We start from the raw sequence: 12,852 nt of genomic DNA on the forward strand, positions 1-12,852 counted from the left end.
TACGCCACCTAGTGGCCAGCCGCGCGCCGCTGCCGGCCGCCAGCGCGCTCTGCGCAGGTGGCGCCTCCGTCGACCTGTTCGCCGGCGTGCGCCGCGGCGCCGGCGCGGCCTTCGACGCCGACGCCGCGTTCGGCGCGCGCTGGCGCAGCCTGGAGGAGCCGGCGGCCGGCGCGCGGCCGGATGGTGCGGCTGAGCCGGCGCCGAGCCGCGCCTGGGCCACGCCCGCCTCGCCGCCCGGCGGTGGCGGCGCCGGCGCGCTGGACTCGCTCGCGCTGTTCGGCTCGCTCGGCGCGGCTCTGCACGAGGAGACCAACGGCTGGCCGGAGGCGGCGACGGCCGGCGCCCACTTCGACACACCGTCTGACTGCGTGCTGAGCGCGGCGGCGCAGCTGGTGCGCTCCGAACAGCAAATCTCTCGCCACAGCAGCGACTCGGGCAACAGCAGCGGCACCAGGTGAGGACCGGCGCACGCCACCACCGCAGAGGTGTCAGCTTTGGTCGTTGTAAGGTCTGTGCCACACCAAGCTGATGCGGCTGGTGCCCATATCTTCGCTAGCTTCTGTCAGCAGCACCACCGCGACATTGCGTGCAATCGCTGACATTGCACTTGTAAGTGGCAACATTGCAGCGTGACGGATGACCGGTCACGAGAGTGAGTGTCATCCGGCGGCCTGTGACGGATGTGCAGCTGCGCACGGCCTGACGAGATACGGGGCGCCTCTGCTGGGAATTGATGGCCAGCGCTCGGACCGTCACTGCAGTGTCTGCATCTACATGTGTGGCGGGGTTTTGTTTTCTCACAGGAAGTCTATCGGGCCTTTTATTTGGTACGTCAGTCTTTGTGACACGTCGTCCCACACCCTTTGTGTAGCGCTGTTCTCAACACCACCCTGCTCGCCCGTGACCTCGTTCGTCTCGGTCGCAGGGAGGCACCGCTGATGAGCGTCACGTTGTGTGGCACTTGCGACGACACCTCCGTCTCGGCCACGTTCCAATGCGTTGAGTGCAACGACTACCTGTGCTACACGTGCGCCTGCGCTCACCGACGCATGCGCGTCACGCGCTCGCACACGGTACTCTCCGCGGGCGGACGCCACACGAGCCGCTGTTCGCTGCACCAGGCCGTCTACACCATGGTCTGCAGCACGTGCGAGCTGCCACTCTGCTACGCGTGCGCCATGGACCACGCCGAGCACAGCCTCGACACGCTGGACGGCGCGGCCACCATGGCGCAGCAGCGCACTCGCACCACCCAGCAGGAGGCGCAGGCGTTCCTGGCGGCGCTGGCGGAGGCGCGCCACCGTGCTGTCTCCACAGCCGAGCTGGTGCGCGAGCGGGCGGCGCGCGCCCAGCTGGACGCGGCGGCGGCTGGCGACAAGCTGCGTGTCGCTCTGGCGGCCTGGCAGCAGCGGCTCAAGAAGAAGGCGGCTGCCGTGTGCCAGCTGAAGGTGGCGCGCCTGCACCAGCAGTCTGAGCAGCTGGACCAGCTGCGCGGCCGCGTGCTGGTGCTGCTCGAGCAGCTGACGGCGGCCGGCGGCGGCGAGGGAGACGCCGAGCAGATCGTGCGTGGCCTCACTGCCGACCACCAGCTGCACCTGATGATGACGCAGGCGCAGCTGACGCCGGCCGAAGACGCGGCGCTGCGCTACGTGCCGGCGCCGGCAGCCGCCGTCGAGGCGCTGCTGCGCGCCGCCGGCACCGTCGAGACGGCCGGCTGCGGCGCCCAAAGTCTGCTGCTGGAGAGCGCCGCCATACCGGTCGTCGGCCGGCCCTACCAGCTGGTCGTGCAGGTGCGCGACCACTACGGCGACGAGCGGCGCGCCGGCGACGACCGCGTCCAGGCGCGCGTCGTCACGCCCGACCGCCGTCTGCTCAGCTGTGACGTACAGCACCTGGCTGCCGGCCGCTACCGCGCCGCCTTCGTGGCGCGCGCCGCCGGCGAGCACACGTTCAGCGTGACGGTGAACGGCGAGCACCTGGCGCACAGCCCGTGGACGCGGCGCGCCATCTCGCCGCGCCGTCTCTCGTCGCTGGGGCCGGTGCGGCTGACGGTGGGTTCGGAGGGCACCGACCCCGGCCAGCTGTGCCGGCCCTGGGGCGTGGCGTTCGGCGCCGACGGACGTCTGGTCGTCTCCGACCGCAGCAACCACCGCGTGCAGGTGTTCGCCGCCGACGGCCGCCTCCTGCTGGCGTTCGGCGGCCCCGGCTCGAAGAACGGCGAGCTCAACCGGCCGGCTGGCGTCGCCGTCGACTCGGCCGACCGCATCATCGTCGCTGACAAGGACAACCACCGCGTGTGCGTGTTCACTGCCGGCGGCGAGTTTGTGCTCAAGTTTGGCGACAAGGGCAACCGTCTGGGCATGTTCAACTACCCGTGGGACGTGGCGTGCAACGCGCTAGACCAGATCGCCGTCACCGACACGCGCAATCACCGCGTGCAGCTCTTCTCGCCGGAGGGCCTGCTTCTGAAGAAGTTCGCGCAGGTTGGTTGGTAGCGAGGGTGTGTGTGTGTGTGGGGGGGGGGGGGGTGACATTGCGGGCTGTGTCCGGTCCTGACCTGACCTGACACGGCTTAATCCTGGTCTAGCCCTGGCCTAACCTGATGTGTGCCGTCCCGTCCTGTCCCGTTCCCTTCCGTTCCACCTGATTTGACCTGTGCTGTCTAGTCAATTCCGCTCCTGTTCATTTTGTTTTTGTTCTATTCAGATCTGTTCTCTTCTGTTTAGTCGCTCCTGGTTTCTGACATTGCTGCAATAACGATACTAATTACTCTGAACAATAAGAGAAAATTGTTTACAAACAGGGCATGCAGTCGTGTCCTGTCCTGTCTTCCTCATGTTGCCCTGATATTGTACGTTTATGCGAAATAATTTTCGAGCTATTGGTTTGAGAATGCAAATGCATCCATACCCGTGGTTTCTGTCAGGGATGCAAATGCATCCATACCCGTGATTCTGTTGGCTGGGTAGCCTACATCGCCTTCAGTAAGAGGGCAAGCGGTCCTGGCATGTGGGCGTGAAGGGTGTGACGGCCGGCCTGTGACCGGTGCGGCCGGCGGCAGGACGGCGCCGACTGGAAGGAGCTGGACTCGCCGCGCGGCCTCACCTTCCACCCGGACGGCAAGCTCTACATCACCGACTTCAACAACCACCGCATCGTGGCGCTGGACCCGGAGACGGGCAAGATGACCTACCTCTGCCGCGAGGGCACTGAGCCCGGCCGCCTTCTGCGACCCCAGGTTAGACGGTCGCCGCCAGGCGGGCGGTCGTCAGGGCCGGCGAACGTCCAGCACGCATGTCTGGGGTTTGGCTCGGCATGGTATTTGTTTGCGGGGGGGAGGGGGAAGGGGAGGGGATGATTGGGGGTCAACCGGGCGTGGCACGCTGGCGCCATGCTTAGGCCCCCCACGGTCATCGCACGCTTTCTGCATGTGTATTTGGTTACTGATCGCATTATTGTCATTCTTATTATTATTAGTGGCAGTAGTAGTATTATTAGTGTTGTTATTATCATTATTGCTACTATATTATTACATTATTGTTGTTATTCTCATTATCATTACCTGTGATTGTTCACGTCAGTTCAATGTAACTGAAAAGGCCGGCACCGGCGTGCCACATTGTCCGGTGTTGCTACGGGGCCGGTCGTGCCGCCGCGGCGCCGCGGCCGCTGGCGGGACTGGCCGGTGTGCACGTGCGGTGCCTGACCCGAGGCCGCCGGCTGCGCCAGGGCATCGCCGCCGACGACGAGGGCCGGCTGTACGTGGCTGACTGCCGCAACTCACGCGTGCAAGTGCTGACGCCGGCCGGCGAGTGCCTGATGAAGCTGGGCGAGTACGGCAGCCGGCCGGGCCAGTTCGACCAGCCCCAGGGCGTGGCCGTCGGCCCGAGCGGACAGCTGGCAGTCGTCTGCCTGGAGAATCACCGCGTCCAGCTGTTCTGAGCGGTGGCCACGAGCGCGGCGGCGCCGCCCGGACGGAGCGGTCGCCGCCGCGCCATTTTCCTACGGCTGATGCCGAGTGCATTCGAACGTATGTACCTCCATTTGTACGGGTAACAAGTTGGGTGGTTTGGTTTGACGGGAGGGACCGCGTGGGGGGCGCCGCGCCGCCCTCGCCGGTACAACGACGTCTCAGGAAACAAGACAGGGTCGAAGTCCGCGCGCGTCGCGTGCGTGACGTGGGAGTGTGTGTGTATATAGACGGCCGGCTTTCCGCCGGTCGCTGGCGGGCCGCCGGCCGTGACGGCGGGCCGGCGCCGCTCTGTACAAAGCGCGGTCCGAGACCGGCTGTGGTCCGGGCCGGAAAGGACGGGTGCGGCATGTTCGCCGTGGGCGGTCGTCTGCCGGCCGCGTGGCCCGCCGAGCCGCCACCGGGCCAAGGGTCGACGATACGGGTACCTTGGTTTACAAGTAAACAGGACGAGTACCTGGCGCCGGTCGCCGCGCTCGCGGCCGGCGTCTCTGAGACGTCGGCGCCGCCTCCAGCCGCGCAAGCAGTTCCTGCGTCCGGGAGCGTGCGCCGCGCGCCGCCCGGTCGGACCGTCTGACGGGCTGGGGCGCCGCCGGGGGCACCGCTGCCCCCGCCGCCGTGAGACGGGCCCCAGCGGAGCGGTCCGCGCCGCGCGCCGCCACTGGCGCTGACGGGTGACGGCCCGGGCGTCTTCGCCCGTCTGGCACCGCGCCAGCGACGTAAACGCGTTCTTCTGGTTTTCTCGGTGTGTAGCGCGGGCTGTATTTGATTGATCGCTCTGGAGAAGCCGTGGTCCGTGAGGCTATCGCTCGTCTTCGGGGGCAGGGGGCGGGGGGCGCACCAGCACTAGCGGCTCGTCCCGGGCTGAGAGCGGGTCGGGGCCTCGCCCGGGCGTGCCGTGTGAGAGCGGGCCGCCCGGGCGCCCGCGGGCCGTGCCTCCTGCGGCTGTGCGCAGCGAAGCCGGCGGGGCCGGGTCGGCGGCCGGCCTCGGTCGGCCTCTGACGCCGTCCCCGCCGGCGCTGGTAGGGTGCAAGCGTCTGCGTTGGTGAACGACTACGGGTTCCTGTGGACGCTTGGTGAGCGCGCGGCGGAGGAACGCCACGGAAGGGCGGGCGTAGAGAGCGTGGTCCCAGTGCAGTGGCGTCGGACGCGCTTGTCGCCGTTATTTAGGGGAGGTGCGGAAATCTGGTTTCCTGATCACGGGTCCGTGTGGAAGATTTAGTTTTATGGATGCCAGCGGTTTTACGGGCTAATAATCTCGGTAGCGAATCGTGTGCACGCGCGCGAGCTGGCGGTGTGGGCGCTGCCGAGGCTTGTGACGACCTCAGGGGCTGTGTGGCGGCACCGCAGGCGCGCACCGGCTGGACCTCAGGTCTGCCTCCGTACTCAGGGCCGGGTATAACCTCAGTTCGCCTCTCAGGCCGTGGCCGCGCACCGGGACCGCAGGTCGCCTGCGCCGGCCGCTCCGTGTTTTCGTGTCATGGCATGACCTCGGTCGCCTCTCAGGGTGTGGTGTTTACACGCACGTTCACGAACTCAGGGATGAGAAGCCATCGGTCGCCGACAGTAGACATGTAGAAGGATCCAATCCTTACCAATAGGCACAGCGCCACCTGCCAACCGGACGGTAAGCCGCAGCTTCGTATGCCGCCGGGGCGAGGCCCTGCAGGCGGGAGCTCCGCGCTCGCTCGATATGATTGTATAGCTGTCCTTGTTTCATTTCTGTCTTCTCACTGCTTCTGCGGGCTCACGGGGTTGTGTGCGGCCTTTTGCCCGTCTCCGGGCCGGTCCGGTTTTTAGACGCTTTTCAGATGAAAACCTCGTCTGTTGGACGTCTTATTACACCTCACGGGGAACTCGATCAAGATGCTAAGGTGAAACATGTGCTATATGCAGATAGGTTTAAACAGTGGAAAATGACTTCGATTCCGTCGACGTTCCCGCTGTGTTTATAGATGTTGTTATCTTTCCCTTTAACCTCTCAGCTTGTGCGTGCGAGATTACCAATAAAGCTTCTTCTTCTCTTTGCATTGTATTTTGTGTAGATTGATGTTCAAAGTTTCCTGCGGGAAAACGACCATGACCAGCGGAACGTACGATCCGAATCTGTTTCATCCGTTTTCAACCGCGTACTCAACAAGCCAAGGAACAGCTGCTGAGTGGCGACGCAAGCTCGTGTGAGATGCACAAGCAGCCGGAATATTGTGAAAAGAACAGAAAATATCCCAAAATGGAGTGCAGCCATCTGCCGCCGTTACCTTGCTGGCAGTGAATCAGTTCACCAAGATGTCGGAGAAAAAGCGAGTCTCTTTGAACCTTCGTAATACTGACTACGTTAAGGTAGACCGGCCTGGCATGGCGCCCAGCTGCTGGATCGCACGCGTCGTCAGCTCATGCGGAGGGCTATGGCTCAAGTGGGCAGGCCTTAATGCTGCGCGCGTGGCGGGCCGGTACCAAGTGGGGACCCACAACGCCGACGGGGGGGGGGGGGGGGGGGGGCGGGGGAGGGGAAGGTTGCACAGCTCAGAGGGACCCAAGTGATCTGGTTTTCTCAAACTCATCGGGTGCCGCTTCTTTTCGCTTCAAGGGATGTTCGAAAACAAAATTTTCCTTGTAAAAACCGCTTAGCCTTTTTTCAAAGTCTAGAAATGCCACTATTCCCGCCACTATTCCCATAACTTACGGGGCCATGGCCCGATTGCCTCCTCCCCACCCCCTCCGATCCGCCCGTGGCTAGCACCGAGGCCGTGCATGAACATGGCAGAGCTACGTGTTAGAAGCTGCTATTTGGGCCGGCATGCTGAGGCCGGCGAAACGCGCGGCTGTCGTGAGGGCGGTGACAGGGGACTCCACATTGGCGTAACAACCAAAACTCCTACCGACAGGTGCGGCCCATATCCTGACGTAATTTCTACTGCCAATACTTAACACGACATGAGTGCCACGCGACAAAACTTCTGCAAAAGATATTCCTATTGCAATAAACCGTATACGCGACATTAGTGCTCCACGACGAAACTTATGCTTCGAAAACTTATATCCGTCATCTGCTCTGCCGTAAAAACCTATACAGCGATTGCTTTTGCACATCATTTCTACTTCAAAGACTTACGGTGGAGTCTTTGCGGTAGAAGTAATCACTTTGTGTTTGCGGGATAAGTTTTGTCGTCCGGCACTCAATGTGTATGATTTTTTGCATTACGAGTAGTGTCGGGTGAAGGTAAATACTAAGCTTTTGCAGTAGATGTAATGACGTATATAAGTTTCTGAGGCGAAGGTCCTGTAGTGTAGTGCTCATGTTGTGCCTAAGTCTGCAGTTGAAGTAACACCGCGAATAAGTGAAGTCTGTGCAAGTCTTCGCAGCATAAGTAATATCGTGTATACCTGATGCAGCACTGCTGTCGGTTAGAGTTTTTCCGTAACACTAATGTGACACCGTGCGAGGGGCTGCACCACCCATGCGCGTACACCTTGTCTACGTGTAGTTGCCGATGCTTACTCCGTGATGGGTCCGGCGCACTTGCTAAGGCTTTCATAGAGTTGTGATTCAAGCTGACCAACGACCCCGTCATCCGCCGCGCCTAGACGCAGGCTTGCTTCAGGTTACTACCCACGATCAAATATTGCCATTACCTATGCATCAGCGTTTCCTTGCCAGCCGTGCGGCGCTCGATCATTGGTGGAGCGAGAGAACGTGGGCGGGCGTCGAACCATCTCAAACACGAACGTTTTGGTCGCCGTCTTACCGTCTCGCTGTTTTCCGGCGCGTCGACGCCTGAGGTTATACCCACAGCTTGCCGTGAAAACGTCTCATCGCCGGGAGTCAACATCCTTATATTGTCAATATCAGTGTGGGTAAGTCCCGTCGACTGAAACACCGCGAGCAAGTACGACACGTCTCATCACAACCGCCCAGCAACAATTAACGCAGCTGCCCACTGCGTTCGGTGTTCGTGGGTACCGGGGCTCATCTTGCATAAATATAGGGCCCAAACCAGGTTCAGCATTGGACAACAGTTAGCGGAACGAAATTATGTTTTAAGACAACGCTTGGGTGGGCTCTTGTGAGTAATTCCGAGCTGTTTATTCCGAAGACCGGGCGGGGTGAACTGGAAACCCACCGGACACCAACCCAACAAGGCGCCTCCTCCATTGAGCGTTGGGCCCGACCATCCCGCTGCGGTGGGAGCGGCGCCAGGTCTGGAGCACTAAGTAATGTGCCACCGCCAGCGGGCTCACCCGATGGGAGCCGCGTACCGGGGGCGCGCGGGAAAGACAGCCCGACCGGCCCCGCACGCCAGGCGCCATCTGACACGGCGCGCAGGATCGGTTCACGTCCATCCGACAAGGTAACGCACAAATATCACACGTCTGCGCACCAGCCCAGCGGCCAGCACGCGCGGCGTCTCGCCTGCGCTGCTCACGGTCGTCGGACGCCCAACACCGACCGCTGGCCCGCCTCCCCCGTCCCTCCCCGCCCCGCGCCAGGCCGGGCCGCTACGGAGCCGCGGCGGCCACGTTCATCACGCCCGCCATCATTTTGTAGATCTTCTCCTCGTTGTAGAGCACGGAGGCGCGCACGGCCGAGATCTTGTCCAGCTGGTCCTGGATGCTCTGTTCGTACTCGGCCATGGCCGCCTTCAGCGGTTCGATCGAGCTGTTGGTCGTGCTGCGGACAGCCGGCCGGCGTCAGCGGGCCACATTCGGACCGGGACAAATCCCGCTGTGATGATGGCTGGGCGGAAACATGTGAACCCTTACGGTATGACTACTCTTGCGGTCGGTACAAGTTTTAATCAGAGTTGGTCCATTTGGCAATACACCTGGCACGGAGTGCGACGGAAAATTGGCCGGGCGGGTAAGGAGAGGTGCAATACTCCAGTGCAGCTCGAGCACGCCGATTACCTGTGGTTTATAGAGGGGCTGAAGGGTGGACCCGACCCGACCCTTCGCTCCACCTCACACAGGTCATGTGAAAGGTTGCATGCAAAACGACGGCGCGCGATGGGCCGTGGCGTTTCCAAGCACAACCCTGATCATGAGAAAGCTTAGGCTCGCCACGTCAGCTCAGTCCTGCTAGCCGTTGTCAGCTGGATGCTTCGTGTCTGGTGGCGTTACCGTCCTCCGCCGTTACCCCATAACGGATGCAGGCCGTGGTTTCTATCCGTTGGTTTCAATACCTAAGATCGGGTGTTGTCTAACAAATACACGCACGACCAAAGCGCTGTCGAGATGGAATGATTGCAGGAAGAATTAACACCAAAGATCCTCAAAGCAGTTGGCACCTTTTTTAGTATAGGGTCTGGACATCCCTTTCAGGCAGAAGCGGGTTCAGAACACATCGGCCTCTTAGCCGCGTTTGCAGCTTCACACCAAAATGGCGAAAGGTCAACGTCTGGGGGACAGCCACAGGCGATAATTTTGGGCAAGCCTTTACGTTATATTGACTCATTTCTCCTGGTGCAAGCAGCGAAATGCTACTCTACTCGGCTCATCTCCTCCGATACAAAGCAAGAGGGAAGACACACATACGCGCATGCCAAACCCCAATCTTCACACATACCGACAGGCCCACGCCCATGAACGTAACCTTGACGGTGATACGGAATGCAAGGCGGGATCATTGCTGCAATGGCGACTACCCGGCTCTGCAGTTGCATCAGGCTGATTTCATCACCGACGGGGGGGGGGGGGGGTTACCCGACTCCTCTGGCTTGACGAAAGAAATGGAATCGACGCGAGCCACCGCCGCACCGTACTCACTCCATTTCTGACCGGATCTGCTGAGTCATGGTCTTATTTTCGTTCCTCCATTTGTCGAGCTCCCGCTGCATAGAGTCCACGTCCTCTTGCAAGAAGTCCATCATTTTACCTGCAAGAAAAACGAGTCGGTCGCTGCTGCCACCCGTGTCCTGAACTCGGATCGGTTCCGAAAAACCCTACTGACGCACACCATTTCTCCGACAGGGGCACACGACCACAAAGCATCATTCTCAATGCACGACGCAACACAGTCCCCTCGCAGGCCTCCCTGCCTGAGGGCGCGAATTCATCCCTACCGGCGCGCCGTCAAACGGCCCGCCGCACGCCTCCCCCGCTTGCCAGAACACGCGGGCCGTCAGCAGCTGCCAAAACCTCAAAGCAGTTTGCGATGAAAGCGCGATACCGCGCAAACCACAAGGAGCGAGGAAGGGGGGGGGGGGGGGAGGGGGAGGGAAGGCGTCACGCGGCGCCCGAACGCCGCCGTCCCGGCGACGCACCGAGCGGATTGGCCGACTTGGTGACTCTCTGGATGGCCTCCCGCAGCCGGGCCACCTCCTTGCGCACGGCGTCCTTGTCCCGACTCTTGCCCTTGTCGGCGCCCGAGTCACGCTCCTGCACACATAGGGCCGGCGGCGCTGTGACGGCCAGCAGACGGTGGCTGCGTACGCTACATGCGTGCCAGTGCCTGACCTGACACCACAGGGGAGCGTGGTGGCCCGCACACGACAGCCGGCTCACGGCGTGGGTACATGCTAACGGCGGCGAGCCGACAACTGCAGTCGCCCGGTCTCGTCTAGGTCATGGTCGTCCACTCAGTACGCGGCGAGGCACCGCAGGGTGCCGCACCAGCACCGTTGGCCCTCACCAATGGCACAACATCCATGTGCGTAGACACGACTTCTGCGACATGTCTCCACCCACACATTATCAGGCTGTTGCTACATTTTCTCCCGAATCAGCGCCAGCGGGTTACACACCAACTCCATCCGTACTGAGCGGGCATGCTGTGCCGCACGGCTGCTATGTAAGGCGGACCGGGCTCAGCGGACCTTGCCGAGCAGGGTCCGCTTCGGCTTTCATTGGTGGGTATCGTTTTGCTGGGTATTGGCCCATCCAACAATGTTTGCCCGTCCTTTAATAGATAACCCAAATCACCACTAAGTCTTCCGCAACCACAGCAAAGCAAAGAGTGCTGTTTCGGAAGAATATTGTCCCCGTCCCCCGTCCTCACGAATTTTACGAAACTCCGCTCATAGCGGTTTCTGGGGCCGTGCACGGACCATGTTCGGCACAGCGCACCAACGATTTTCCGAAGGGTCTGTTCGCACGAACGTCTTTTCGGCGTGTCGGACGCGCGCACTGGCCCGGGACAGAAACCGTGTGCCTGGCTACGTCATACTTGTGCTGAATGCGCTATACTTCTTAGCAGCTACCGCCACTGCATAGTATTTGCTTCCTTCTCACACTTCCCGTGTGGTCACGCTGTGCAATCGCTTACGGGAGGCCCCGTGGAATTTGAGCCGCATGCTGGAATGTCTAGCACGCCACTCACCCCCTACTGGATCTCCATTTTAACACCGTCGGATATCATGAGGGTCCGTGCGGGGGGACGGATATCTGAGATGCCAAACTGATGCTCCGTGAGGAAGTACCGGGAGTAAGCTGACAATTTTGGATGCGCAATTCAAACAACAGCAAGTACTGCTGTCAATGTGTCAGGTGGAGCGGGGGTACGCCACGTTCCCGGGGGCGTGATGGTGCTCCTGTAAGATCCCAACGGACCAGCTTACCTCATACTCCAGCCTTACTGGATCCTTGTAGGCGTAAAAAGTACGACACAAGTAAATAAAGGGACAACAGGCGATTCAAGTCCCAAATACCACGCCCGACACACTTCCACAACATAGCATCCTCAGCCAAAATAGGCGCGTTTACCAGGCTATGGTATGCCAGAATGACCTGCGCCGCCAAACGACAACAGTATAACTATATGATAAAGCTGGTAACAAACGCCTGGTTTGCTTTAAAGCATAATAACCACGTAACATCTCTCATTACAACAGTTAACGTCCCTGTTCAGCCTCTCTTAGCGATCGATACATGTAAAGACCCACTTAACTGCATGGCGAAAAAGGGGGTACAACAGATTAGTAGTGCACCCCATGGGTAAAAGCACCATACGGCCCTCACCAAGCACGTCCGAACAAAGGCAAGCAGGCAGGCACGCATCGAAGACGGATCAGCTGCATTCTGAACCAGCTCACGAATTTCCTGGATAAAACAGCCCTCAGCAATATGAAAACGCTGATCACCACTTATGCCGACCGCAGATATCACCATTCTGATGCGGTCAATTCAGTCTCACTTACGATCTGCGTCTTGCCCTTAAGCTCTTCCTCCATGGACTTCTTGGTCTCGAGGATCTGCGAGACGAGCAGGCCGTGTTCGCCCTCTTCAGCCTGCTCGGCCAGGTTCTCTTCCCCCTTCATCATCTCGGCCAGGCCCTGGCGGCGGCGGTGGTGTACAGTACGGCCCCACGCCTCAGCGGGCCACGGAGGCACGGCACGACTCGACACAACACTGATGGTCGGAAGACCGGACACGACGGCCAGCCTCACGCGGGCTATACCAACAGTGCGGTACCACAAGGCTCGGTTTTGCCACAGCGCCGCCCAAGACATGTCACTGTACAGCACCATTCTACCGCCTTCCCGAACTCCCCGAAACGGAGCAAAGGCAACGACCATGCAGCACTATTGAAGACGGCGCAGGCAACGGGACTGCCACTCGACACTGCCACCCCCCCCCCCCCTCCCCCCTCCCATCCCCGTTCTCCAGCGCACGCCAGCACGTAAACGTGAAGGAGGGCAAGGGAACAGGGCCATCGTCCCCCAGGCGAGGTCAGCCAACCGACCGCCTCCCGCGCCTCCACCGCCGGCACCAGCCCCCACACTCCCAACCGCCGACGCCGCTCGCTCACTGGATCCGGCGCTGCCTTCTTCTCCTCCACCACGAAATGGTCGTCGTCGTCGTCGTCCTCGTCAAACATGACGATGGGTGCGGCCGAGCCGGCGCCGCCGACCGCCGCCGCGTCCTCCAGCTGCTGTTCGATGGCGGCG

The 12,852-nt window shown here is 61.0% G+C and overlaps 2 protein-coding genes across 3 annotated transcripts; one reads left to right on the top strand and one right to left on the bottom strand.

Moving 5' to 3' along the window:
* Positions 1-278: 278 nt before the first annotated feature.
* On the top strand, positions 279-6,000 carry LOC119114958 (E3 ubiquitin-protein ligase TRIM71). Its single transcript, XM_037239012.1, has 5 exons — positions 279-454; positions 926-1,640; positions 1,707-2,483; positions 3,062-3,238; positions 3,730-6,000. The coding sequence occupies exons 2-5, from the start codon at positions 939-941 to the stop codon at positions 3,940-3,942; spliced, it is 1,869 nt and encodes a 622-aa protein (XP_037094907.1). The 5' UTR covers positions 279-454; positions 926-938; the 3' UTR covers positions 3,943-6,000.
* A 1,792-nt stretch (positions 6,001-7,792) lies between these two features.
* Positions 7,793-12,819, bottom strand: LOC119089663 (TRAF3-interacting protein 1). 2 transcript variants are annotated; one of them, XM_037212456.1, is made up of 6 exons: positions 12,714-12,819; positions 12,103-12,237; positions 11,524-11,547; positions 10,231-10,345; positions 9,734-9,842; positions 7,793-8,639 (listed from the first exon to the last, which is right to left on the bottom strand). In XM_037212456.1, exons 1-6 carry the CDS (start codon positions 12,780-12,782, stop codon positions 8,468-8,470), a joined length of 624 nt encoding a protein of 207 aa, XP_037068351.1. In that variant the 5' UTR covers positions 12,783-12,819; the 3' UTR covers positions 7,793-8,467. The 2 variants fall into 2 exon arrangements, with proteins under 2 accessions (XP_037068351.1, XP_037068352.1); XM_037212457.1 differs by lacking the exon at positions 11,524-11,547.
* Between the last annotated feature and the right edge of the window lie 33 nt (positions 12,820-12,852).

This window comes from Pollicipes pollicipes, unplaced genomic scaffold, assembly GCF_011947565.3.
Source record: "Pollicipes pollicipes isolate AB1234 unplaced genomic scaffold, Ppol_2.1 Scaffold_3087;HRSCAF=3621_pilon_pilon_pilon, whole genome shotgun sequence".
Lineage (NCBI taxonomy): Eukaryota > Metazoa > Arthropoda > Thecostraca > Pollicipedomorpha > Pollicipedidae > Pollicipes > Pollicipes pollicipes.

Excerpts from the sequence above, each read along its gene's own strand:
- LOC119089663 (XM_037212456.1), bottom strand. The coding sequence starts at position 12,782 with ATGTTTGACGAGGACGACGACGACGACGACCATTTCGTGGTGGAGGAG. Across the intron at positions 12,238-12,713 it reads AGAAGGCAGCGCCGGATCCA|GGCCTGGCCGAGATGATGAA; the intron begins GTGAGCGAGCGG and ends CGCCGCCGCCAG. Across the intron at positions 8,640-9,733 it reads CAGATCCGGTCAGAAATGGA|CACGACCAACAGCTCGATCG; the intron begins GTGAGTACGGTG and ends GGCTGTCCGCAG.
- LOC119114958 (XM_037239012.1), top strand. The coding sequence starts at position 939 with ATGAGCGTCACGTTGTGTGGCACTTGCGACGACACCTCCGTCTCGGCC. Across the intron at positions 1,641-1,706 it reads CGCCGGCCGAAGACGCGGCG|ACGGCCGGCTGCGGCGCCCA; the intron begins CTGCGCTACGTG and ends GGCACCGTCGAG. Across the intron at positions 3,239-3,729 it reads GCCGCCTTCTGCGACCCCAG|GGCATCGCCGCCGACGACGA; the intron begins GTTAGACGGTCG and ends CGGCTGCGCCAG.